Source organism: Anas acuta, chromosome 6 (assembly GCF_963932015.1).
Source record: "Anas acuta chromosome 6, bAnaAcu1.1, whole genome shotgun sequence".
NCBI lineage: Eukaryota > Metazoa > Chordata > Aves > Anseriformes > Anatidae > Anas > Anas acuta.
In genome coordinates, this window is record NC_088984.1 from 23333150 (window position 1) to 23360056 (window position 26907).

Genomic DNA, 26907 nt, shown 5'->3' on the forward strand with positions numbered 1-26907 from the left:
TTTGAAGGGTAAAAGAATCAATATTTATTTGACCAATTTTTAATCTTATTTCAATTTCAAACTCCACAACATTTTTTCAATTAACTGAGAACATGTTCCAAATAGTGCAGTTGCCTCAAAGTTAGTATGTCTCTTTGCATGACCTCAAATGTACTAGCAGTGACAAACAATGCTTGCTGATCAGAGATGCATAATGTATTTCTGGAACAATTGCTGAAAAACATACAGAATTTTTTAGTTGGAAAAATGCATAATGCTGACAAGGTTTATTTCACAGATTCTAATGACTTCTAATGCCTTTGGAGGAAAGATCTCATCGTGAGCTTTTAGGTAGTGTTCAAAGAGCAAAACAAGTTATGTAAACTTAGCATACACTTGAAACTTAGATTTCACAGTCCTTCCAAACAGGAGTTAAAATTATGATTAAGCACTAACAACAATGACAATGTCGTGTGATACATCTCTGGTTATTAAGCATATTTGCTGCAAGAAGACTTATCCTTGGAAAACAAGTGAGAGTATCTGAATCAGCAAATAATCTACATAAGGGAAATAAATGCATACAAAGTAGAGTGGAAAAAATGTTTAATGAACTGGTAAGACAAACCAAAATCAAACACTTAAGTATCAACTTTTATACTAAATTAAAATCATATTAAATATAAATGCGTAAGAAAAAGGGGAAACACTATTGCATATTTATTTTTTTAAAAGTGTCAGAAGCCATACTGTTTGTCTTGCAAGAAATTATATTTAGAGGCTAAAATCATTTTATATATATATATATATATATATCAAATCTATAACAAGAGATAGAAACAGTATATAAATATGGTATCTTTAAATATTTACACATACATGGAAACTACTCAAAGTGGTGCTAAAAGGAAGAAATGCCTGTTAAAAAAGTGAGATTACAAATTTTGCATACATACATCTGCATTACACTATTAAACTTGCATCTTCCTTAAACTTAATTTTTAATTTTAGAATCATCATTGCATAGAAATTACTTGAAAAATATTACCTAATTCTGCATTCCACCTCACAGTAAAAGCTATCAGGATAATGGTACAAAAATAGTAACTCGGAGAACACTAGCCAGCTGTGCTGCCCTTCAAAGTTTAGTCTCTGACTTCTTGCTTTTAGGAACAAGAAAGACATTGCCGTCTCTAGTTTGCTGCAGTGAATATTCACTAGGAGAGTAAGATTTTCCATCTTCATCACGTAGCATGCTGAAAACTTCAAGGTATAAGGTGGTTAGTTGCTTTTTCATTTGACGAAGGCTTTTGTCATTCTCCCCTTTTTCTTTAAGCAGCTTCTCTCTCTCATCTTTTAGGTTACTCAAATCTTGCTCCAGTTCCACTATATTTTCCAGTTTTCTTTTACGGCAATTTTGAGCAGCCACTTTATTCTTGCCTCTCCTGCGTATATCTCGAATAAGAGCAAGCTGAGCTTCACTGAACTGCTCCTTAGACATCATTTCATTGAAGTCATCGACAGGGAGATTGATGATTTTTTCTACAGGAAAAGGGATCTGCAGAGCTTTTGCTCTTTGCTCATCTCTTGTGAGATGAGCTTCAAGGCGGCCTGAAGGCTTATCTTTTGTGAACGGTGCTTTGGGGTGGCCTGGACCAGCAGGAGGGTCTTTCTTTGGTGTGTTTGTACATTGTAAGCTAGGTGGTTGAGTGCTTGGCTCCACGGAAGAAAGTACTTGATCCTGGAATTGCAGTGGGTACACACTAGCATTGCTCTGTGGCACACTTCCAGGAGAACTATCCACGTCTTCCATTTCAGAATCACTACAACCAAAAGTCTTATCTCCACAGGCAGATGATTCAACAGAGTGTTCAGGTGATGCTACCCTAGAATTTGCATTCAGTGAAATACCGGAGTCAGAATCATTGCATTCTGGTACAGTTCCTGAGTGTTCATCATTAAAAGCTCTCCACAGTGAGAAATCAGAAAGATCAATAGGTTCACTTAAAATTTCTGCAAGTGATTGACTGATAGTGTTTGTCGTTGCTACATCACTGTCCCCCTTTGAATACAAAAAGGTGGTATAGAAATCCTCACAAAAATCGGGGTTTGAGGTGGATGTGTTATTTAAAGAGTTCACCACCAGCTGGCTGCTGTCTTCTGTTTGCAAAATGCTGGGAAAAGGGCTCTCAACAGTCTCCAGGAAATCCGGACCACAGTTAACATCTTTTCTCATGATGGGTAATGAGTTGTAGTAATTATAGCCGTTGTGCATCTCTGTTGGCTTGGTTTCAGGGCTTGTGATTGTGCTTACCTCAGCCAGGTTATCATTTTCAATGTTAAGACACTGCATGGGAAATGTAAGAGAGGAATTGAGCAACACATCACCGATTGATGATAAAATCTTTTTACAGAATCCACAACCATTAAATATTTTAGCCATCAACGTGCACATGGGGTACTGTAACACTGCTGTAACCTAGATGACTAGAACGTATTTGTACTGTGGGGAGATAATCTAGGAAGAATAGATACCTAAGCAGGGTATGAATCAACTTATTCTGGACAACACTATTTAGAATAAAACATCAAAGCCTCCATCCAGACATCTATCCCAACACACTCTGCTGTATGGAAACTGCACAGAGCCCTCCTGTCATGGCAAGATGCCAGTGGGGATTGTGGGGCAGTCAGGTCTGAACTTCTCACAAGCACCACTGCAGTAATGGCCTCAGTAAAGCAAATGTAAAATAATTGAATGAGACTTACTCAGCATTCGTAGCAAAGTATTTTTAGCAATCTTTAAATTAATTTTATGTGATGATCCCTTTTTCTTGATAGACAAGATTCTTTTAGGATTTACTGAATGAAGCAGCTGTTCAGTGCAGAGAAATGTCATTCTCCATGAAGTAAAAAAGTATGAAACCTTACAAACATTAACTCACCCCACATACTCTTAGTTAAGCTGGCTAACATCAGTGCAAGTGTCTAAGGCTGTTACATTAATGGGCTTTTACTGGCTACAAGGCCAATGTTCTTTCCAACAACGTGGCAGTTTCTTAACTGAAGCTGAAGTGAGTGCGCCTGCTGTCCCCAAAGAATTGGGCAACTACCAAATGTTTGTTTCTTTTAAGAAGAGACCACACACCAACTATTTAACCAGAGATCATACAAGGCTTAAGCTAAGGTTTTGAATGAGAGCTTTTTTTTCCCTTCAAACACAGCTCATAAAGGCAACACCCTCAATTTAATTATCTTACTTTCAGAAGATTATTGAACTACTATTCAGAATTAATACAACAGACAATTTTAGTTTGGTTTGTTACAATATTTTCATCTTCCTCTTCAGAGCCAGTTCCTTCTTGCAACTTATCTGGGGCTTTTAAACCTACCGCAGATTAGAAAACTAGGAAATTTCTGAAATATATGAAAAGACTAACAGGAAAATGTAGGATGGCAGGAAGAATGCAGTTCCTGTAATCACTTTTTCCTCTAAATTTAAATATGATTTGGGTTCACAGGCATTCCACCAAGCATTCACCTCATGATAACAGCATAACATAGGGCAACATTATGCCAAAGAATGGCAATATTCTACAATAATATACATGAAAATAAATTTGCTCAACTTTATAGTCAAATCTAAATAAAAGAGAAATAGAAAATACTGAAAAAAAACAGACTAGATGCCCTCTGTAATACACAATTTAGTAATGTCAGTGATTTTCTAGCTGTCTATTGTTCCTCTGAAATATTCAGTTCATGTGTGTTATACATAGCTTTTATATTATATAGCTTATATATATATTATATTTAGCATTACATATAGCTATTGCTTACATGTGTTAAGAGTCAAGTATAATTATACGTCTAACTATATGTTCTATTATTTTTCACAAAATCTTTTCCTTAGATAAAGGTTGTGTAAATCATTTACGGTTATTTCTGCATTCAATCTACTTAAACACTGGAAAAAAAAGACATTTACAGTAATGCTTGCAGAAACAATTCACATTCTATAATTCAGAAATGTTCCTTTTTAAGCAGCTGAAATTTCAATTATGATTGTGCAATAACAGCTTGCTTATAGATGCAAACAAGGGTTTGTCAAATATGGGGAAGTTCTGGCTGGGAAGATATATTGTGTTTTATTAAGGCCTTCTGATGAAACACTATTTCCTTTGCCCTATAAATTCTTCAATTTATTTTTTAAAATTAAAGGTCATATTCAGTTACAGACATACTACAAGTATAGGGTGCAACAAGTTAGCGATAACCACCACAGCTTAAGATGCTATTTTACTGTATTATCTGACATACCATACTCTATTGCAATAACCTGCAATTTTTTTCAGATGCGTATCATACTAAACGTTTACCTGTAACTCTGGAAGGGACAATAATTCTTCCCAGACTTGCTCTATGTTCTGCATATTCTCCGCATCAGTAAGTGGAACTATACCAGGTGATTCAGGTGGCTGAGTTTGATTAGAGGAAATAAACTCTGGGTCACTATCAATCTGAGCAGGAACCATTGACTGAAATGCAGCTGAAGAAGCCTGGAGCATTGAACAAACACACATACATTTAGAATTTCCCCAAACAAAAATCTGGTTTTGCTGTTCAGCTATTTCTGCAGAATAGACAGGTGTTTCTTAACAAAAGCATTTATTGTAAATAATGGGGTAATATAAAAGTGTTTCTGTGAAAGGTTTTATATTAAAGACAGAAATGGGAAAAAAGTACAAACTGACCAATGAAGAACTTATCTTTACACATCATATAGTCTGGGTCAGTACATCAAAATACAGCAACCCAAATACACTAACTTCAAAGAGCTGAACTAAGCTCGCTGCAACAAGCTGCAAAACTGCTATTGTTATTTGCAGTAACTGGCATGACTGCCATCAGCTGGTACTATACACTGAATCCTGGCAGTAGGACTCAGCGAGCACAACAGCACCATGCCACCCGCGCCTGATACAGCCCTAGTTTAAGCCTACTTCGCTGCTTTATTCTAGTCGGAGTTGGCTGGGGACAAAACAAATCATATCACAAAATAATATTACAGTGAAGACAAAATGTGAAACTGATCCCCTGGAAGACCACCCACGAAACCGCTGTAGTGAGCATTTACCTCATTATCATCTATAAACGGGAATGCTTCTGCCAAGAGCTGCATGCAGTCATCAAAGGACAAGGCCTCTGCTTCTGGTTTTGAAGTATGCGTGCTCTAAATAGGAAAGTTATGAAAAAACATGTCACTATCTTTGAATAACTGAAGAATCTTCCATTACACCAACGAATGCAAATTCATTTTAGGTAACCATTACCATTACGTCTTCCTGTGGATGGAAAGAGATTGAAACACACTCACAAACACAATTAGAGTTTACCTGTGAAAAAGTGATTGGTGGCTCAGTGTTTTCTGACTGAATGCGCTGAGCTGGCTGAACTGGAACAAATTCACCTGTCTCCTCGTCTAACTCCAGCTGAGCCAGCAAGGCTTTCTCCTGCTCCTTCTGGAGCTGCTCTTCTCTTTCCTTTTCAAGTTTCTTCTGTTTCTCGAGTTCATACTCCTTCTGTCGTTGACTAAAATCAAAAACTTCACGCCTTGCCCCAAGGTCTATATCTTGCCTCCAAAGGATGTCAATCAAGTTCATGTCCTGTAATAGAAATGCTTTTTTGAAGCAAGCCTCCTCCCCAGAAGAACTCATTTAGAACAATAAGAAAGCTTTTAAATTCTGTATTAAACATGTAGACTCATGTATCCGACATTTATTCTCTTAATCCTAAAAATTTATCTAAATAAAAGATGTCTCTATACGACCTTAAGTGTGTGAACTGATGATGATTTGGTTGCGGTGGCCCCCACACAGGCTCACAGAAACTAAGCAATTTGTTAAAACAGATAAGGTGATATACAAACTAGCCAGAGGATAAATACATTCTTCTTTAATACATTATCTTATAGGAAACATGAAACTATAGGAGGAATTATGTCACATTAACAAAGTTAAAAAAAAAAAAAAGAAAGAAATATAAATTAAAAAGTTTGCCTGTGTAATTTTTTTTCAGCACTATCTAATGAAATAGTAAAAACTGATTAAAAACATTATAGGGGGCTGTCTGAAGTAGCTATAATAACCATACTGCAAAACACATTTTAAAATATTTATGTTTGATGCTGGTATTAAGTATTAATCTCAAAGATCAAAAGAACAGGGCTACATAGTTGGAGAATAACCTGGTTTCAAAGTCACCACTTGACATACTATCACAGTAAAATTAAACACCATTAATAACACTGTTACTAAAAATTTGTAGTTTAAAGCTTAGTCTAAATTGACATTCTAAGCGTGGTTGGTTTGGAGCTGAGTATAAACTTGGTGTCAAATTTTGTTAATCAACTGGGCTCTGTCCTATTTATTTATTTTTTTTTCTTGAACTGTTTAAGAGCTTGGTATTTTTAAGGGCTGACGTTTGGACTACTTTCTTCTGCAAGGTAAAAACAACATTCAGAAATCATTAATCTGGATGTTAGCTGATAGAATACTTTAATAATTGGTAGCCACATTTGTCATTTAGGTAAATGACAAGAAAATCTAGCTGGTGCCTGCAACATTGATTTTTTGGCATAATTTGTTATTCTTAAAATTACCCTTTAGCAGCAACGCACAAAAATGTTTAGTCTCAGGCATCTTTACCGGGTTAGTACACTACAAATAATACAGAATCATCTATGTCAGAAAAGACCCTCATGATCATCAAATCCAACCATGAACCTGACCTACCAAGTCCTATCACTAAACCACGTCCCTTAGTGCCACGACCACGTGTCTCTTAAACACCTCCAGTGGACTCCTCCACTTCCCTTCCACGAGAAGCAGGAAAGTCCTCAGCTCTGTGTAAGCACTGCTCTGCAACAACGAAAAACATCGCTGTTATCACTGCAACTTTCATCAAAAATCCAAAACACAGCAGCTACAAAGAAAATTAACTCGATTCCAGCCAAAACCATGACAGCAGCCAAGCCTATTCCAACACTTGGCCACCCTCTCAGTGAAGAAATTCTTCTTAATGTCCAATCTACACCTCCCCTGGTGCGACTTGAGGCCAATTCCTTGCATCCTATCACTTGTCACCACAGAAGAGGGACCAACACCCTCCTTGCACATTTCATTTGAACAGAACTTTACTGACCCAGTTAACAGTTCTATACTAACAAGAGATTTAATTTTGCCACCATATCAAACTAAAACATTCTCTTCTCTCAAGAGTATTTTCAAGTAGAGAAGCCAAGCAACCTAAGTGTCACACCATGCTGCCATCCGAAATGACCACTTCTATACAAGAGTTACAAACCAAGGCAGTCTTCTCTTCGTTACAAAGTCTGTACCACTAACACTCGTATGTACACGTCACATGAATTATTCCATCAGTTATTAAAAAATGACTTTTCTCTAAAATCAGGCAGTTATGTAGAGTATCTATGAAACAATGCAATTATCAAGCCTAAGACATATTAAATATACCTTGCTGGGAGAGACCAAACTTAATGGCCAGCCATGAAGAAGCTGAAATAATTGCAGTGGCTGCCCAAGACAATGTTTGGTCTCTCCAGATTGGCAGGGTAAAATGAACTAATTAAGTTCTGCAGTAATTGGAGATGCTGCAATATGGTATAGCTTCATTAAGGGCCAGTAGTTTACCAGCTGCTCACTGTCTCCTTCTGCAGCAGATTCAAAACTGTTTCCTAGGCTCAGAGCATTTGCAATATGTTCTGGATAAAACTGCAGGATCTGGATTTTAGGACTCACTTCTGAATTATTCATTTACAAGGCACCATTACAAATGTGACTCAAAAGATTTGTGCGTGTGTGCGTGTATAATGCATGAGGTTGTGAATTAAAGGAGCTGTTTTTCTCCGAGTTGCAACAGACTATTGCACAAAAATAGCAGAACTGCTGTGCAGTTTCACTTTAGATCACAAAACACACAAGCGATCAAAAAAGAGGTACAGAAGGCATAGCATGTTTTCCTTAAGAAAACCACATTGCCTTAATACAAAACCTTAAGGCACAGCATGGCTGAAGGATTTAGGAGCTACTGGATGTATTCATTAGCAAAATAAGGAGCTCTGGGGGCTGCCTTGTTGGGGGGGGTGAGAGCACTCCGCAGACGGCAGCTGGACAAGCGGAATGGTGCAGCTGCACGCTGCCCCTGGAAAGCTGCAGCACCACACTCAGCACTGTCCTAGAATCGAGGGAAGGAAGCAAGCACGCTTGTCTCTCTTCAGGACCCAGGGTTGTTGCCTGAGGAATGTCACAGCACTGACCAACTTGTATTGCCGCCCTTCAAGGCCCCGTACGAAGCTCAGTATCAAACCTCTGGCTAATCTCAGAGCTTTGCTAAGCAGCGCCGTGGCTCTGCACTTCAGAAAGATGACTGTCAGAAGCATTTTATTTTATTTTTTTAATGTATTTCTTCTTGTGGCACTTAGACCAAAAAAGTTTGTTTGCTTTTAATGATCACCTTATAACTGGAAACAAGTCCTGCTGTTTCCAGCTTGGAGAATTCTACACAGATACAGCAACACTGGCCTTGAATTCTAGTAACAGTGCGAGTCAGTACTCTTCACATGAATGGGTTGCATGGAGGAAGTGTTCTACTGCTCAGAAAGTTAATATTTAAAATCATCAAATTGATTTAAATATAACCTGTCATCTAACACTTATCTATAATTTCAGCCAATGATTTTAGCCCTTTCAAGAAAATAAAAAATTCTGGGCACTAGGCCAAAGCCCCAGGTCAAGGTTAATGGAGTCAACATTGACCAGTGATTCACTGATGGGTGACTCACCACCCCCAGCATGAGGTGATGGCAAAGAACTAAAAAAGAAATTGCAGTCTGAAGAAAATATTTTGCAATTTTGTTCCTTTGGCCTCCCACAGCCTTCCACTTCCAGTTATTTCTCAGCCTTGAGAACACAGATGTATCCGTGTTATGCAGGCACCCTGTTTTAGGTTATCACTGAAGCATTTGTAGCCTTTCACCGTGAAAGCGTCACAGAAGTGACCGTGTATTCGATGCCCGTTACTGTATTTAGTGTGTAACTAAAGCCAGTAAGAGGTGTTTTAGTTCTTGCCTGTGCAACAGCTGCCTTCTGATTTTTGGATGACTCGACATGAGGCGCTGGGCTCAAGAAGATTCACAGGGAGGGAAACCCCAGCAGAGGTTTGTAGCTCAGCTCAGCGTGTGCACGAGGAACTCTGGAGGATTTACCTGAACAGCTGCTGGCTACTGTACTGCGAAGCCCCGCTCACCACTTCCCTGAATATCCCACGTATTTACTGTAAAGGCGCCAGCAGCCCCTCATGTGACTTAGTCCACAAGTGCCCGTTTGTTCTTTCCTCCGTTGTGTAATTTCTTGAATTGCATCAGAGGAAGTGGTTGTTTTGGCAGGAGCCAAAGGAGGCCCAGGAACAGCCGGCCCTCCCCAGCACGAGGAGCAGGGGTTCGGCTGCACTGCTTCCCCCTGCACCACAGCTCGGCTCCTTCCCCCTGAGCCCCGGGTTCTGAGGGGAAACACACAAGGGTATTTAATGCACTTACTGCTGCCCACTATTCCAATCTTCTGGGAGAATAACATGTGCTTAATATTTTTCCTGTGCAGACGAGCAGTGATTTTATTTCTAGTGTTTTCTTCACCATTTTGTAAACGGAAGACGACCGCCTCCCAGCAGAGGAGGACACGCGTTGCTTTCCTGTGATCCACATAAGAGGTGCCTCGAACTCATGGTTTGCTTTTTTGTTCATTTAGTGATATGCTCTTCCCACCACATTGATAGCTTAGTTTGGACTTATAAAGGCAGTTTTAATAAGATAAACATAAATGTTAAACAATTCACATTAAGCCACCATCTGGCCCCCAATGGAAATTTTCATGTTTTAGATTTACATATCAGCATTTGCCATCTGGGCAGAGTCTGTTATACATTTTATGAGAAAATCTCTGACTACATTGTAAAGTTTGACAATTAACTCTTATTGCTCCTAAGAAAACATACTTGCAGTATGAGTAAACAAAAACAAAGGGACCCTGTGTTATTTTATTTTTTTTTTTTCTTAGATTTACTTTTGTGGTTTAAAATAAAATGCTAATCTTTCCATTTCATGCCTGTTTGTTTTATCTGGCTGGTTTCATTTTTGTTTGGACTATAAGCCACTTACAGGTAGTCATCAAGGTGGAAACATCCAGCGGCCCAAGTGTCAGTAGAGAAAATCTGCTATCTCTGACAGAGCTTTCAACCTGTTCACTATCCCCTTAATACAGAGCACATCCATGGGTTTGGCACATTTACTTTTTGAAGTCATGCCTTTTGCAATATAAACTGGGACATTAGCAACAGCTCTCAACAGACAAAGATGTTTTTTTTCTTTCCCATGATCCACTAGCACCTAACTTTAAGAGAAAAATTCACATACCAGCATGAATAAATAGAAAGAGCAATAGAATTGATGGATATTGCATCCAGCAGGGAGCTCAGAAGATCCCAGAAGAAGCAAGAAAACACTCCTACAGCTTATTCACAGAAAGAGCTTGGCAACATATAACCCATTTTCCATTTGCTTTCCAGAAAGGGAAAGGAACAAACAGAAAGCATGTTAAATTTTTGCTGTATTCAAAACACTGTTGAGGAAGTAAAGATCAAAGTCCTGAAATACTTCAAGACAAGAATGAAAGGGAGGGGATTAGGTAACAATGCAAGTCCAAGAGACAGAGCTGGAAGCATTCTTCTTGAGCATTCACTCAAAAAAAGCAGTGGGAGCAATGGCTGAACATCTTCCTTTCATTATCCTCAAGAGGAACTGATTTTGCTCAAGTAGGTTTTAAGGATGGTTTATAAATCATTTGATGTTTTCAGATGACCTCCAAAATCACTATAATTACCAATTTGTTTTTCTATATTCCAGATCTTCCAGTCTGGCAGTTCTTCACTGAGTTAAACTACTTAGTTAATTGCAAGTCAATTACAGAAAAAAACCCTGTACACACAAGCCCCATGACTCAGACAAAACACAGAAAGCAGATAAAGTTACCCCAACACTTTCAGTTTTTACAAACAATAAGTTTTGAAAGCTAACCCAAAATTTTCAATGCCTTACAACTGGAAACATGAAGAACAGAAGTTAATTTGAGACATGAAAAAACAGCACTTAAAAATGGGGAAAAGAGTGGCAGAAGCTATTTATGCTGGAGGGCAGAGGGACAATATCAATTTTAGATGTCTAGATTTAGGATTTGGGAACGTGACAGGACAGACAGCTGCCAAAGAATGCCACATGACTGCAACCTGTGATTCGTGAATCCACAAGGTCAAGTCCCTGACCACCCTGTGGAACTGCCTGCTGTCCCACATTCTTCACCAAGACCTTTTTCCAGGCAGCGCAGGGGCAAACCGCATGCTTGGGTAGGAGTGGTCCTTCTTCTGTCCATACCTGTGCCGCTAGCACTACTAGTATGCCCAACACTAAACCAGTACATCTCAGGCATTGCCTGCATCAGCTTCTTGATGCCTATTTGTCTTCCTAGCCCTCATTAATCTTTGGCTGCCTTAAAAAGAGTTTGCTGACCAAGATCTACGCCCCAGAAGGCTGGCTTACCTGGAAGAAAAAAAAATTACTCTAAAAGGATTGGAAAGCCACAGCTTTAAAGAACAAGTGCTATAAGAGAATTTCCATTCCATGTCTATATAAGCAAGCCCATTGAAAAATGCTGGCCATGTTTCTTGCGACATTCTTCTGCCCCAACAGAGACAGATGAAATAAGCTCAGTCCCTGAAACATAAATGTTTGTACACAAATTTCATTTTCTTACCGAAGAAAGCTCTAGTGTGCTTTGCCAGGCCAGGAACACAAGAAGTTCTGGTATTTCATTAGCTAGAAGTGTTTAGCCTCTGTCTTCTCCTAACATACATCTCGTATTTCAGACTGTAGCTCCCACTGTACTCGAGCAAGCTTTCCTAATAAATGCCAAATCAGCAGAATATACTCTTATAAATTAAATCACTTGAAAAACTACTCTGCTAGACTGCCCAGCGTTCTTAAGAAAGCTTCAGTGAGTGTTGTCTTGGGATTCTTCTGACACGGACCAGGAGAGGTTCAGACAGGCAGGAAGGCAATCTGCCTCCGCAAGCGATACTCGGCCACTGCCCCTGTACCACCCCTGGCCCTGCTACCCTACCAACCCCTGCTCCAGAAATAACTCCTCTGAGAAGTGGATGATTTATATATTTCACCTGATGTGCCTTCTTGCAGGAATGGTATCAACAAAGGCAATGATTGTAAGACCTGGTTTTGCTTACAGCTGTCAACGTGATGGTTTTCCCATATGATACATGCTATGGCAAGCAAGCTTTCCAAACTGCCAGGAACAAAACATACCTTATATATTCTCTAACAGTTGTGAAAATACAGCTAGCTTTCTTTAAGCCTGACGAATGTAAAACAAGCGAGAATGCAACTGCCATAAAGAATAACTGTTTTAGGATGTTTATGGTCATTAATGCATAGGCCAGGTCTACCTTCATTCTAACCCCAAAAACTGCAAACTCCTAACGCAAGCAGTAGAGTAAGCCCACCAGTGATGAAAATCACATCACAAAGACAGCAAAGAGAAGGAGAAGGGACATACATAGCAGTTTACTTCAACAATAGCTTTCTCTTCTGCAAAATCCATCCACCCCCACCTCCATGCCCCTCCTTAAAACACTGAACACACGCAGAAGGCCGCTGGCACCCCTTCACAGTCCAGTGCCCAGCAGCAGGAGGAGTGGTGGCATCCTCCTCTCCAGCTCATCCACCTCCATAGTCACAAACACACACGCATCCTTTGCCCCCCATGCCTGGTCCACCTTGAGGTGGCCATCTCTGGTACAACAGCTGAGGGGATTCTTCCTCAGCACTGCAGATCTCCTTGCTGGAGATATTTGGTACTCTTTCTTGCACGCTCCAGAAGCGTCTGTGTTTTTCTAACTTGTCTAGTCAATTTTTAGAAAGTAGCTTTACATTAATTGAGTTTAATATAGAGGATGTGATTTCCAGGGGCTGAATTATCCCACTACTGATCATCCCTCAAAATCTTAAAAATTTCAAGAAAAAATATTGTCCAAGAACACTCATTTCCATGGCTTGCAGCACATGGAGTCTTAATCTGAAAAATCAGATATTATACAAACAAAATAAGGAGTGATATCAAAGTTATTCTCTAGTATTCATGGCCAAATCTGTCTTGCATTCTATCCCCTTATTTCTGCCTAGCCTAAAGGAAATGACAGAGTGAGGTCTAATGTTGTAAGCTGATGACAGTAAACTTTTCTTACTAACTCTAACTATGCCCATATTTATAAGTACTACCCTGGGTACGAAGCAAAAGCCAGAAGTGGTTATGGGTGTCATCCAGCTTCTTCAAACTTCATCCTAAATCTCTTGGAGTCCCACTCTCCTTTCTGGAACATGAGTGTCTAAAGCAATGAATCTGACATGTTCTCTTTGCTCTGCTGTTTCAGTCAGATGGTTTCCATTCTTCCCTTTTCCCCCTTTAGATCATAATTACATTGTGTTCATCTAAATTTCACTTTTCTGCAGTGTATTTGGCTGGTATACTAGTGTTGTTGCCCCCTCTACTCAAATTGTGAATCCCTTTCAACTTAATAGAGCCATTTACTTGCAATTTCTTTACTCTTTCACCAGCAGCATTACAAAATGATTAAGTCAATAAGCACACAAAGTATGTATACAAGTTACAATCCATTGCACAAGTTGCATAATGAGGCTGGGAAAAAAATTGGATTGTTTTATAAAAGAGTGGGTTAGGCTGTGTATTTGTTTTTACATGCTTGATCCATCAACAAAACTCTGCTCTGCTGCCCCAGCAAGTAAAATGAGTGATTCTGTTGTGGCTTAATTTCTAGCTGCTGTCTAATCACCATGTACTGCACCACGTAACCCCATTTTGAAAGACATTCAAATAGCAGCCAGCCAGAAGTCTATTTCATTTCAAGAAAAGCTGGTCCTAATAGCTTTGCTTTTTTTCCCACAAGTTAAAAACTTTACTGTAAAAAAAAAAAAAAAGGCATTTGTTGGATTTTCTCATTCATACAGCAAAAATATCCTTAACAGGTAAACAAAAGTAACAAATAATGTAAAAAAAAATAAACAGCATCTGAAAGTACTGCTGATCTTTCAACCATAGTAACAGAGAAGTCTTTGTGTCCTGATTCATTTTGTATATGGAACCTACAGTACTTGGAAAACAATTACCTGTTAAACGATTATCTTCAAGCTATCCTGCTGTTCCCAGCCAGGCATGTACTGTGAGCGGACACTGCCACAGGGTACTCATTAGTTTATCTAGTAGAGGATTTGCTTATAATAATGGCTCAGTCATCTGGGAAACCCAACCCAGTCAAATTATAACATGCTCTTATGTCCAATGAAACTAATCGGGAAGTAAGAAAACATGGACACAGAAACAGAGAAAAGAACCTAATTAAACTGTAAATAACATTTATAAGGTTGTATTAACCTCAGGTTATAAACTATTAGCCACTATTAGCCACTATTTTGCTTTCACTAGGATTAAATTTTTTGGAAAAGTGTGTTTCAAGCCAAACATGAGAACACAGTATCTGTTATGGGTCAAAATACTCTCAAGGATTACTTATACTCTTTCTTGAGCTGTAAGTTTTTACTCAAAAGCAATCTTACTGTTAGGCCCACACTAAGCTGTCATTTTTCTGATGGCTGGGCAAGTTATGGGGACAGGCACCAGATGGGTTTTTACAGCTACACAACAGCCTGGATATGGAAACTGTATGCTCTAGTATTACAAGAAGCTTGTCTCACCAAGTTTCCCTCCACTGATCTCATAAGCAACTTTGTCATTGTTGTTTATGGGCCAAACTAGAAGGGCAAACAACTGGGATATCTGTGTGGGTTAGAAAAGCAAGGAGGTTCACTAACTGCAGTGCCAGCACGCATCCATCAGCCCTCCTTCAGAAATTGACCCTGTAGGGCTGCATCACAAAAACTCCTCCATGCTTCCAAACCCAGCCGACGAGGAAAGAGCAAGGATGCCTTCAAACTCAGAGAACTCACCACACAAACAGCTCATCAACCTAGAAGTCATGCCTTAAGAATATGAGCCTGAGAATAAAAAGTAATAATGCAAAGGTACACAAAAAATCAGAGACTGTTTTATGTTAAAAATACTCCATTAAGAGAATATTAATGAGGCACTGTACTCTTTTAAGGACTAAGTAACAAAAACATTAACTGGACAGAAAGAAGCCTGCCACATCTCACAGGATCCCAGTCCTCTATTTCTGAGGCAGGACTGGTCTGTCACCCTCATCCTCAGAGCAGCCTGCAGGAGTAGCCTGGACACAAAGCGAGAGCTTTTGCTGTTCTGTTGAGATTGGTAACTCCCAAGTAAATTCACTGCTTTGCAAGTTACCAAGATGTTCTCTGTGATCTCAGACGACTTGTACAACAGTACTGCCCAACAGTACCCAAGCCTGACCAGACCCACTCTCTGTATTGCCTTCCCAGTTCAAAGCTCTACATTGTCCTTGTCTTGTTGCTTCTTCCTTTTTATATTTAAGTTACAGTTCCAGAAAATGTGTCAATCAGCACACAGTAATGCCCAGCGTGCCCACGCACAGCAGACAGTAACACTCAGCACCCACACAGTTACGCTGCTGCAGAGGCGTTGAGCTACACTGTGCTACACACCACACACAGCACCCCACATCTGGCGGTGCTTCAATGCCTGCCTCCCACCGAACTGTGCGGGGCACGGGTACAAAACACCTTTGTGGGTCAAATATACTTGGAAAGGCAATTTAGTTTCTGTGAGGGAACAAAAAGACAGAAAAGGCCAGAATACATTGCTATGCAACTGCTCACCACTGGGAACAACAGAATCACGACAGGTTTGAGAAAGGGAGCCCAGCATGGCAAGTTTTTCTGTGGTAACACTTTACCTTTCCAACAAAGTAATTCACGGTTAAATGGTGTATTTGACACCATGCACAACCTCCATTAATGACACACTGAAGTTTCAGTAAATAACCATATAGCTCAACTTCATGCTGATGACCAAAAATGCCTTCTCCAAATTTACAAGACATCATAGAAATCATGATTAAATTTGCATGAAGAATTAGTACAGCTTTTCCCATTCCTTCAGCCACAGAGATGCATGACGGGAACTGTTTTCCTACAGAATGAGGCAAGGATGTGTTTATTTGCTCATTTTCTTAAGCACTGTCATTGGTATCTCTCAACAAAAAGCAATCCTCTAAAAATCACTAATCCCTATGAAGGTTTCTGAAAACTCTTCCAAACTGAAGGTCTTACACAGTTAAACTAAAACAAGAGATGCCAAGAAGGGCCACCATGCCACACGTCCATGTGACGATTTATTATTTTTGAACACAAAGATGGCTTTTGCTTAAACAAGGTAAACACTGAGGAACTGAACACTGTACAAGAAAGTAAAGCTATCTGTGCTGTGCAATCCACCCCTCACTTCTTAAATTCCTGTGTAGTCCTCACATTATAAACTCTGAAAGCAAGAGGAGCTAATTCATCTTCCAGGACATGAACCAGAAAAGGTAAACGGTTTTAAAGCTCTTACCAAACACCATAAACACAATAATTCTTCATGCCCTCGAAGAACACCCCCTCCTACCCGCCCCCCCCAAACACAGCCATCGATAATTCTGTCCTTCCACCCAGACCAACAGCTCACTGGCTCTCAGCCCATACAGCAAGCTTTAACAGGGCTGCCTCCTTCAGCCTTCTGATCAAATAGATGTACCTGAGAAACCAAGGTGGGTACCAATCCCTGACACATTTTGCCTCATACCCTCTACCAGCAGCTACAATGACCAAAACAAGACTGTTTGTCTTGAATAATAAACATCGATACACCTCTACCACCTATAAGCAAACATGCTCCTGATTAACAAACATTAAATATTTGGGAGGATGAAGGGCAGAGGAGATAGCTATTCAGCTTGCAAGAAAACCAAGAACTTTTAAATTCAAAGCCATTCAGTGTTGCCTGTTAAACATTTATTTTTAGTTGATAACTGGGTTTGTTATCTGAAAAAAAAAAAAAAAAGAACTGATCTTTTGAACATTTATAAAGCAATATATTTACATAATAAATGTTATCTTAGTTAAAACCTTAAGCATGTGCTGGTGGGGTGCTCTATACAAACAGTTTGGAGGGCAACACAGAGCATTTTAGATATTTTCTAGAGCTGCAAAGTTTTATCTCCCATGCCCACAAGCTGCAGCCTGATAAGGCATTCCACTGCAGCTTCTGAAAGGAGAATGTTGAACTCTGATAAAGAAAACAGGTTGCCAAGAGTATTAGGGAGAGTGCTAAACTTCCTTTTTCCTTCAGAAAAGTTCTACACTTTCAATTACTCTGTATCCAATGAAGCAGCATAGTAAATCTTTTATCCTGGAACAAAAGCAAATAGTTGAAAACAAACTATTTTCATATCCTTGGCTTAAGCATCCAAACTACCTGTGTCCTTTCCCCTCCACCATCACAACAAAAATTACTGAAGTTTAGATCAAATGCCCTCGTGAATTCTTTAACGTCTCCTGTAACATGAACCGAATATACCTTTGCTCTCTGTTCCTCTACTCTGCCATCAAGGTATTCCCAGATCAGCACAGAAGGAGGTGGTGGTGAGTCAAGGCAGAGCCGTCCCAACAGCAGACCAACCCCAGAGACAATGTTCACAGTTCTTAATTCATTCCATGTGTTCCTTCTGTTTTCCTGGCTTTGTAGAAGAAGGACTTTCTTCCTTGGAGCTGTGGGTCCAACGAGGTATCTTACCTATTTTTGCCTCTAAGTTTCTGCATGCCATCTTCTGCAGCTGGGCTTTGGGGTAAACTACACTAACGCCATTCGAGTAAGACATGTTTTTTGTTGTAAGAGTCACTCTAACCAGCATAATAAAATGAGAAGGAAATCCTTAACAACAATCCCATTTGGAATGCAGAAGAGGTTTTGAAGAAACCGACTTACCTTGCTGCCTCTGAAGAAAGTGTCTAATCTCTAAAGGCAGGGTGAAACATCCCTGCACACTGCAGGCGTATCTATCAGCAGCTGAAGGGCAGCAACCGGTTGGTGTGTCAAATAGAAAATAAGTAACTGTCCTGCATATCTGCCGCCAAACCGGAATTTTCATGCCAAGTCCCCCAGTTAAACAAAATAAGTTTATTTAGCACCCTGTTTCTAAAATCAGCATTTACAGGTGACTTTTTTCTGGTAAAAATTACAGAAGATTTAATTGCTTTCCAGATATAATTGAAATCCATTTGTTAAGCAAAAAGGAAAAATGCAGATCACTTCAAACACATGAAAACATGGAATTCAAAGAAAGTGTCAGGTTTGGATCTCAAACAGTTTTCAGTCTTTGACCAAAACACTTTACTTCCTTATGCCTCAGTAACTACTGGGAAAAACAGATTGCAGCAAACTGCCTGTAAAAAAAAAAAAAAAAAAAGCAAGACCATAATTTCTCTACACCAGAATTAATTCAGACAATGAGAGACTGCTATCTTGTTAGGGTAAATCATTACTCACAAAGTCAGATATTAAGTGTTAATTCTGTCATTACTACTTGCATTTTATAAGACCTTGTTCATCATCTCTGCCACATACATGCACAATTTATCAAAAACTCTCATCCCAAACTTCATTTTGAATTTAAAATAATTCTATGGCTCTAATCCTAGCAGCACACCATTTTTCAGAATAATTTAAAGTACTTCAGTGATTTCTTGTATCTCCCTTAACAGTTTCATTATTTAATTAGATTTCATTCTTCAGTTTACCAGCAAAAAGAAACAGAGATGATGAGAGATATCTAGAGATGTTCGCACTGGTTATCAGATGAGCAAGGATTCCCAAGTGGAATTTGTGCAGCCTATATTTTTAACGTGGCAGATTGCAAAGTATTACAAATCAAGCTGGAAAACATTCCACAGAACCACAGAAGTCCAGAGTCACAACACCTTATACAAGCTGAAGAATTAACCCAATAATACTGTATTATATTCTAGTTCAAATAGCCAAAACAAATTACAAAGCATAGTATCAGAAGTTACTGTTTCAGCACATGCAGGTATGAGATACTTAAGGATAAGGATGTTTAGGTATCTTAAATCATACAAAAAAAATTGAAACTTCTGAAACAAGTTTTGTTTTAAAAAGTATCAGCAGGACAATCTCCCAGAAATTCCACAGTTGACACCCAGACCTGCTTGAAGCCCACCTATAGCAGAAAAAAAATAATGTGCCAATAAAAACTCAGCATTATAAAACAGCTTGAAGCAAATGTGCCCATGCACCTCACATTAAATAAATCACAGATGACTGCACCAGGACCAGTACACTTAATGGCTGCATTATCTGCACTGGGATGTATCTGTCACTACTTCTGTGATACTGGTGAAGATGAGTATTAGTGTAAGAAGCTAGTGTGGGGTACACTCACCTTGACACCATGGCCTCTGCCTCTAAGGTTCCCATGTTCTCCTGTTGAAGCTCCTGGAAATCTTACCCAGTTGAGCTGCATCAACCCGCAAAGCTGCCTGCCCAACCCCACCACCCACGTTTGCCCCTCACTTTGTTACCCAACTGACTGGGGAACTTGTGTCTGGTCATACAACTGCACACGATCTAACTGGAAATACCCTGTTTTAGGACAGAATTCACCCTTCTTACCCAACAGGGCACAACTCAAGGACACAATTCCTGAAGACAGAAAGAAGAAATGGCCGAGTGCCCGGGTGGCACAGAAGCAAATACCAGCTGTGGAGCAAAGGCCGCCATTTTACGTGGGACCAGCAGACCTGCATCAGCCACGTGCTGCCTGTGAATTCACGGCAGGGATCTTCAAATAGCCAAAGCAGTACAGGAATTGCTCCACTCTAATTATAGCAGTAAGTAGGGAGATACTAATTTTACCCTAAGAGTTCAAACAAGCAACCCTCCTGGGGATCTTTTTATCATAGCTCTTTATGGCTTCACACAGTGATAACCTGAGCAGGAAGCAAATCGAAGTCACGGCAACTTTTCATGTAACTCAGTTGTAGAAAAGTAGCTGCTTCAGTATTTAATGGGAATTAATTTCAAACACAGCAAATAGGCACACCCTTAAACACAAAACAAACTTCTCAAAGGCAGGCTATCAACCAAGCTCCTTCTGAGTCAATTTCTCAAGTATGCAAACTTTGTTTTGCAAGCGGTCTCCACGAGTGGGTTTTTTCATACTTACAAGAGACAGCATGTAATACTAATACAGCAAACAGCAATAAAACTTTGAAACTACAAGACAGAGGTGAGGCCAAGGGAGAAAAGTTTGTTATTTTTATGTTTCATAGCCATACAGAAGATACTTCCTTAAAAGGTTTGAAAGCGATCATTTCAAACTGATCGTACACAACTTGTTCCTAAAACATCAAACTTAAGAGAAGTTTTTCCTTTCTCATCTTTTTTAATTTCACTGCTTATAGTAATACTGCAGAAGTGGGACTAAAAGTCTTAATACTCTGCAAAACAAGTGCAAAGTTGGGTGGTCTCAACTCCCTCACTACTGTAATATCATCAAAAACAAAGACATAATTATTGAAGTGATTTAGTTTAGCTGGAAAGATAGGAGACATTAACAGTCACTTATACTGCTTTTCCAATTACTTTACTAAAAATAAAGGTTGTTATATATTCCTTCTTCCCAAAAATCAGGCCAAAATCAGAAATCTAAGCTAAGGTAATTCTTCAAACATATCTGTAGTATATAAATTGTACCCACTAACTATTTTTCTCAAATACCATCTTGCCAATCCGTATTTGCACTGGGGATTACCAATACACCACGGAGGAGCAGTTATACTCTGCTGATAAAACAATGCTAACTTAACTTTAAGAGCTCTTAATACTCTTAATAGCTTCTGTAAGCTTTCCAACATTTCTATGGTCAACATACTGAAATATTTTAACTCTTTTAAACTGAATATTAAAGTAGAAATTAGCAGCTGAACACAAAGCTCATGCATAAACACAACACTTGATGCAAAAGGCAGGATCTGCTACAGAAAACTGACCAAACATTTTACCAAGAATTCAAAAGGGCTAAGGACAGAGAACAGAACACGCTTCATTCTGTGTGATTCTGTGTGATAACATGAAGACAAATCCTCTTCGCTGAAGGAGTCAAATACACTAAACATTTTTCTCCTTACTTGACATTGTTATACATTTCTTGGTTATCCAAATTAATATTTAAATATACGGTGCCAATTTAGATTGAGAGAGTTTGCTTCTATTTGAAACGCGCACTGATGGGCTATGCATATCATGGTAAAACTAAATTAATATTAAAATGGCATACTCTGCTGGGAAATGTTTCTTTTTTTTTTCTTTTTCTAAAGGTGGTAAAGAAAAAACTTTAAATTTATATCTAAAAACCTCCACAGCAAAGAAATCCAGGGACAGAACTGCCCCTGTGCTTGCCTGAGTACTGTGCTACACAGAGTACCAGCACTGTTCTTACACAATAGAAAAGCTCGCACACTATCCTATTAGTTAGCAAGTACTACTACTACTTCTTTTCCTGTGCAGAAAGCAGGTACTGGGTAGGAAAGCAAAAAAGTAAACGACTGTCTTTACTTGAATTGCAATTGCCCATATCTGTTTCAAATAAGCCTTTCATGTTTTAACAGTTTTATACACTGCAGATAATTTTGCTGGCTTCATTTCTTATTGGATGCTTTAATTGTTTACCTTCATCAACAAATATGCCATAAAGCTATTATTGTTGAGCAACACTGAACAGGATTTCAGTTTACCACTGTATATCAGTCATCTCTGGATAACACAGCATTAAAGTCATGACTTCCAACTACTCCCACCAGACTTCTCATTGGTTTATGGAAAAAGACTTGCGCAAGTAGCAGATGAATTGTTTCCAAAACCAGTTAAACTAGATTATTGCAGAAAAACAACTAAGCTGACCAATGTGTTGTATTTTCCCTTCACCATAAGTTGAATTCCATAGCACAAAGTCCAACTTGGATATAATATCCTGTAGCAGAAAAAGCAGTTTGCTGTCAGTTCAGTTAAGTTCTCTAGGAATGTGTTGTATTAGAATAACAGGTTACTTAGGGTTGGAGTGAGATGGAGGCCAAAACAAACTTTAACTAGGTGATTAACCTGGAGACTCTGGAGGGCTTTTTGCTGGCTGGAATTCAACCACAGCATCAGGGGATTAATATTTAATCCATGCCAACAGGTTACTGCCTAGACTTGTTCTGCACTAGCCTCAGCCAGCACAATTACTGTAAATACAACACACTTTCACAAATTGGCCTAATTTTAGTGAATGGTTTAGTCACCATAGAGCTTATCTTTATTAATTTCAAAGAAAAAGGGAAAGAAGCAATGTTCTAGATACAAAAAACAAACTCCTCCTTTTCAATGAAGGATGCATATAGCGCTATAAACATGCACACGGTATCCTCTACTCTTCTGAATTTTCTACAAGATTTCCTGCTCCCCTGTGTAAGCTCACCCTTTTCTGGACCTGCAATCAACTTCTTTCACCCTCCTTCAAAAAAAAAAAAAAAATCAATGCACTGCAAACATTTTTCAATGACAAGTTGTGGCAGGATTTGCTGTTTTGGGGGTTGTTTACTTTGAAGGACCAAATCTAACAAAATTTGAGTACTATATGTAGGAAAAAAATGATATTAACCAAGAATACAAATTGCTTTGACTGAGAAATTGAATTAAGAAGTATTTCATTTAGCTCCTTCCACTTCTAGGATAGAATCATAGAATATCCCGAGTTGGAAGGGACCGATAAGGATCATCAAGTCCAACTCCTGAAATCGGACTAGTGCTCCTCATCATCTCACAAACCCCAGCATATTCCACAAAGGTATCAGAGACTTCTTTAACAAAGTACATTCAATGCACTATTGCTACACTAATTTTAGTCAGGATCACAGAAGTAGCACTGCCTATCAACCAAGTAGTATTTTGTTTTGCAAATTTAAGATATAGAACTTGAAGAAAAAAGAACTAGGAGAAATCAAAAGGGTATTCAAGGGCAACAACACCTATAATAATCTAACACAATTTTCACAATATCCTTGGCTTTCAGGAGTATATATAGCCTGCTGCATTCTTACTTAGGATAAATGTTGTACCATCTTTATTTTCTCAATTAAAAAAAAGTTATGGACAGAGAGACAAAATTTATTTTTGCCCATGAATGCTGGTGGGAAATGTACACAAACCTTCCTAACCACCCACATAGTCCTATAAAAACGTCTGAAGTTCTTTAAAGCACACAAAATCATCCAGCTGCTCTCTGCTTATACTGAATGTTCTTTTTCGTTCCAGTTTGGTCTCTTTCACATATTTTTCAAGCAAACTTCCAAAGCCAAAGTCTTCTCCAACTTTGGGTTCTAACCACAAGCTTCTTCATGTCTCATTTTCTGACTCAGCTAACTTCTTGCACTACCACCAATTTCCAATATAACTGTAAATTCTTAGCTCATTTCAAAGAGAGCGTGCAGAAGAGTGTCCATATGATGGACGTTTATTACAGTTACAAAAAATACCCAATTAGTTGTTCTCCTTAAAGAATTGCCATGGTCATCTCCTATTATTCTACATTTGTTTCAGCTGAACATACTGCATTGCATTACATCTACCACTAGTTTAACTGAAAGGCATTGTTTTGTGGGTTTTGCTGAAACCTTTTTTGGTGCAGCATCACGCCAAGGTTAATCACGTAAGAACTGAGAGGGTCTGAATAAATGCATTCATAGTTAGGACAGAGCTTGTGATACTCTTATCTACCTCCTCAGCCACACTTGTCTGTAATTTTAAGAATCACAGAATCATTTATCTTGGAAAAGACCTTTAAAACCATCAACTCCCACCATCCACCCAACAAGTCCATCACTAAACTATGTCCCTAAGCACCACGTTCACCTCTCTCAAATACGTCCAGGGGGGTGACTCCCAGCACCTCCCTTGGCAGCCCACTCCGAGGCCTAACCACCCTTTCCCTGAATTTGCTGATACCCAATCTAAACCTCCCCTGGTGTAACTTGAGGCCTTTGCCTCACATCCTATCACTTGTCACCTGGGAAAAGAGGCCAACACCCTCCTCTCAATCACAACCTCCTTTCAGTAGAGAGCAATAAGGTCTCCCCTCGGACTCCTTTTCTTCAGACTAAACAGCCCCCGTGCCCTCAATTCTTTCAGAGATAACAATAAAAAAATTGAGGTATTTTTCCATACTGAAATGTGTCTACAAAAATAGATTATTATCTATGATAATAGATAATATCTATGATAATAGATATTTCTACAGATACCATCATCTATCAATCGATGCTTCTATTCAATCTCATTATTAAGAAACAACAAAAAAATCAAAGGCTTGTTGCCAGGCCTGAGCAGCACACTTGTTTGTCATTGCCTACATAATCTGTGTCATGTGGAAACGATAGGCCATTAGGGAGTCAAAAATAAACCCATTCACTTGACAACTTAATGTAGCACATCATAAAAACACGTGTGTAATATCTGCTTAAAGCCCTCTAGACTGAACAGATCACTAATTGCACTAGAGACTCTTTGGGCAGTTCTGTAGGTAGGAAAACCCTAAGTATATATACTCAATTACTCGCTTGCTTGGTTATGTCATACATTTGGTGTTACTTCAGTGTAAACGCAGCTCATAGCTTCATTCTTTGTGTTGGAAAGTAAGTTCTTTTTGGTCTGTTCTTCTGACAAGGCTCAGCACTGAATTATAACTGATGAGCTCATTGCTCTGTCTTACAAGGTTAAAAGCAGCACACATAGCAATTTCAGTAACTTCAAGTTTACTGAAGAGGGAAACAACTACTATGAGAACACAATGGTTTTACAAACTTGGTTTGAAACATCTTGACACACGTTCCTGTGCGTTTTTTCTTAGGTGTTTCAACACCTGCATTACTAGTGTGTACTAGGCAACATCCCATTTCAGCTCAGCACACAGAGATGTGCCTTATTTACAGGAAAAGCGCTACAACAAAGGAGTATTCTCACCCAAGGGTATTGCAGTTGTGCTAACTCCCACCGAGGCATGTAGCAAAAAACCAGCAATATTACATTCTGGTTACAGAGCTAGAGCAGTCCCAGTCCTCCATGTTCACCTTCACTGCTATGACAACTGCTGCCACGCACACGAAAGACGAAGGGCCGGCACGGTGTTTGTAGTAGCGCACACCCCCCCAGTCACTGCCTCGCCACATCTGAAGGACTAAACACGGTGTTCCCTGTCTTTCATTCTAAGGGAACAATTTATGATAAAATATATTTGAATTCCCCATTTAACAGATACGTTTTAAGTTACATCTAAAAGAAGTTAACCCATTTACCACCCAAAAAACACACTGCCTTTTCAGAATGCATTTGAGAGGAGAAGCCACCAACTCTTGAACTCAGGGAGGAAAGTCGTAACGGGTGGCTCTGTAAAGAGTTTGATAAGCCAGGCAAATGAGTGACAAAGTCTAGGTGTGCTGGCAGAGAACTCCTGGTAGATGGGGCAAGGTGGTACAAAAGCAGGTACACGGCAATCAGCAGCATCAAGATTAGGTCAGAAGTGAGAACAAACTTGCTGTGGCTGGATGGTATGGGCAAGAAGAAATTAATGGAGAATCCAGCCCATGGGTTTGACTTTTGCTGTTGTAGATTCCCAGAAGCCACTGAGGGAAGGCACAGGCCCGGACTGCACCACCTGGGGCAGAGAAACCTGCTGGCAGGTGGCACCGCCACGGCCTAGGGCCTAGGGCAGGCAGTGGTATTCAGCGAGCTGCACGGGGCTCACATGGCACTGTTAAGGACTTGACACCGCCTGTGGGAACCACTCACATTACCCTACAGGCAGGGCAGCCGGTATGCTGGAAGTACCCTTGGTGTTACAAAGCACGGCGTGGCACCTACTGCACAGGTACGCGCTGAAGGCACCTCAGAGCTCTCCAGCTTTGCAGTACTACAGAGGAACCGCTCACGCTGCGGCTGCCAGCACCCATCGCTAGACCTGGCACCCGCTGATGGGGTCCGCTGCCCGGCCCCAAGCCCGAATGGACACGCAAGAGGTCACACGAGCTGACCTCTCAGCCCCCTCTGGTGCCACGCCGTGCTGCCCCCGGCCTGACCAGGCGACCTCTCAGCCCCCTTCCGACCCCAAAGCGCCCCGAGGAGGCACCGGGCACGCGTGGGGTCACACCCACGAGGGCAGCCCCTCGGCCGCGCTGCTTCGGGCTCCTTACCGGGCATCCCGGGGGGAACGGGCGGGCGGGCGGGGCCGCCCACGCAGGTCGGACGGACGGACAGACGGACAGACGGACGGACAGACAGACCTCGGGGGGGCGGAGGGGGGGCTGCAAGCGCCGCGGTCCCGCCCCCGCCGTGACTCAGCGGCCCGGGGCGGGGCGGTGCCATGTGCTCCGCCGCCCGCGTGACCGCCCCGCCCCGGCCCCCCCGCTGCCCCCGGTCCCCCCCGGCCCCCGGCGCGGCCCCGCTCCCGCCTCACCTGGGCGGCGGGCGGCCGCTCGATCTCCATCGCGCGGGGGGAAGCGGCGGCGGCGGCGCGAGCACGGGGAGAAGGAGGAGAAGGAGGAAGCCGGTGCGGTGCGATCGCGGCTCGGCCGGCACCGCCCGCCCGATCGCTGCGGCGCCCTTCGGGGACGGGGGCGGCCCGGGCCGGGCAGGGCAGGGCAGAGCCGGGCCGGGCCGAGCCCAGCCGGGGGCCGCCCCCCTCCCC

At 40.6% G+C, this 26907-nt stretch overlaps 1 protein-coding gene across 3 annotated transcripts; it reads right to left on the reverse strand.

The window, feature by feature from the left end:
* On the reverse strand, positions 1-26907 carry NFE2L2 (NFE2 like bZIP transcription factor 2). Of its 3 annotated transcripts, none has more exons than XM_068685776.1 (5): positions 26677-26907; positions 5376-5645; positions 5117-5212; positions 4359-4538; positions 1-2326 (listed from the first exon to the last, which is right to left on the reverse strand). In XM_068685776.1, the coding sequence occupies exons 1-5, from the start codon at positions 26704-26706 to the stop codon at positions 1118-1120; spliced, it is 1785 nt and encodes a 594-aa protein (XP_068541877.1). In that variant the 5' UTR covers positions 26707-26907; the 3' UTR covers positions 1-1117. The 3 variants fall into 3 exon arrangements, with proteins under 3 accessions (XP_068541877.1, XP_068541878.1, XP_068541879.1); XM_068685777.1 differs by lacking the exon at positions 26677-26907 and adding an exon at positions 26414-26562; XM_068685778.1 differs by lacking the exon at positions 26677-26907 and adding an exon at positions 18099-18243.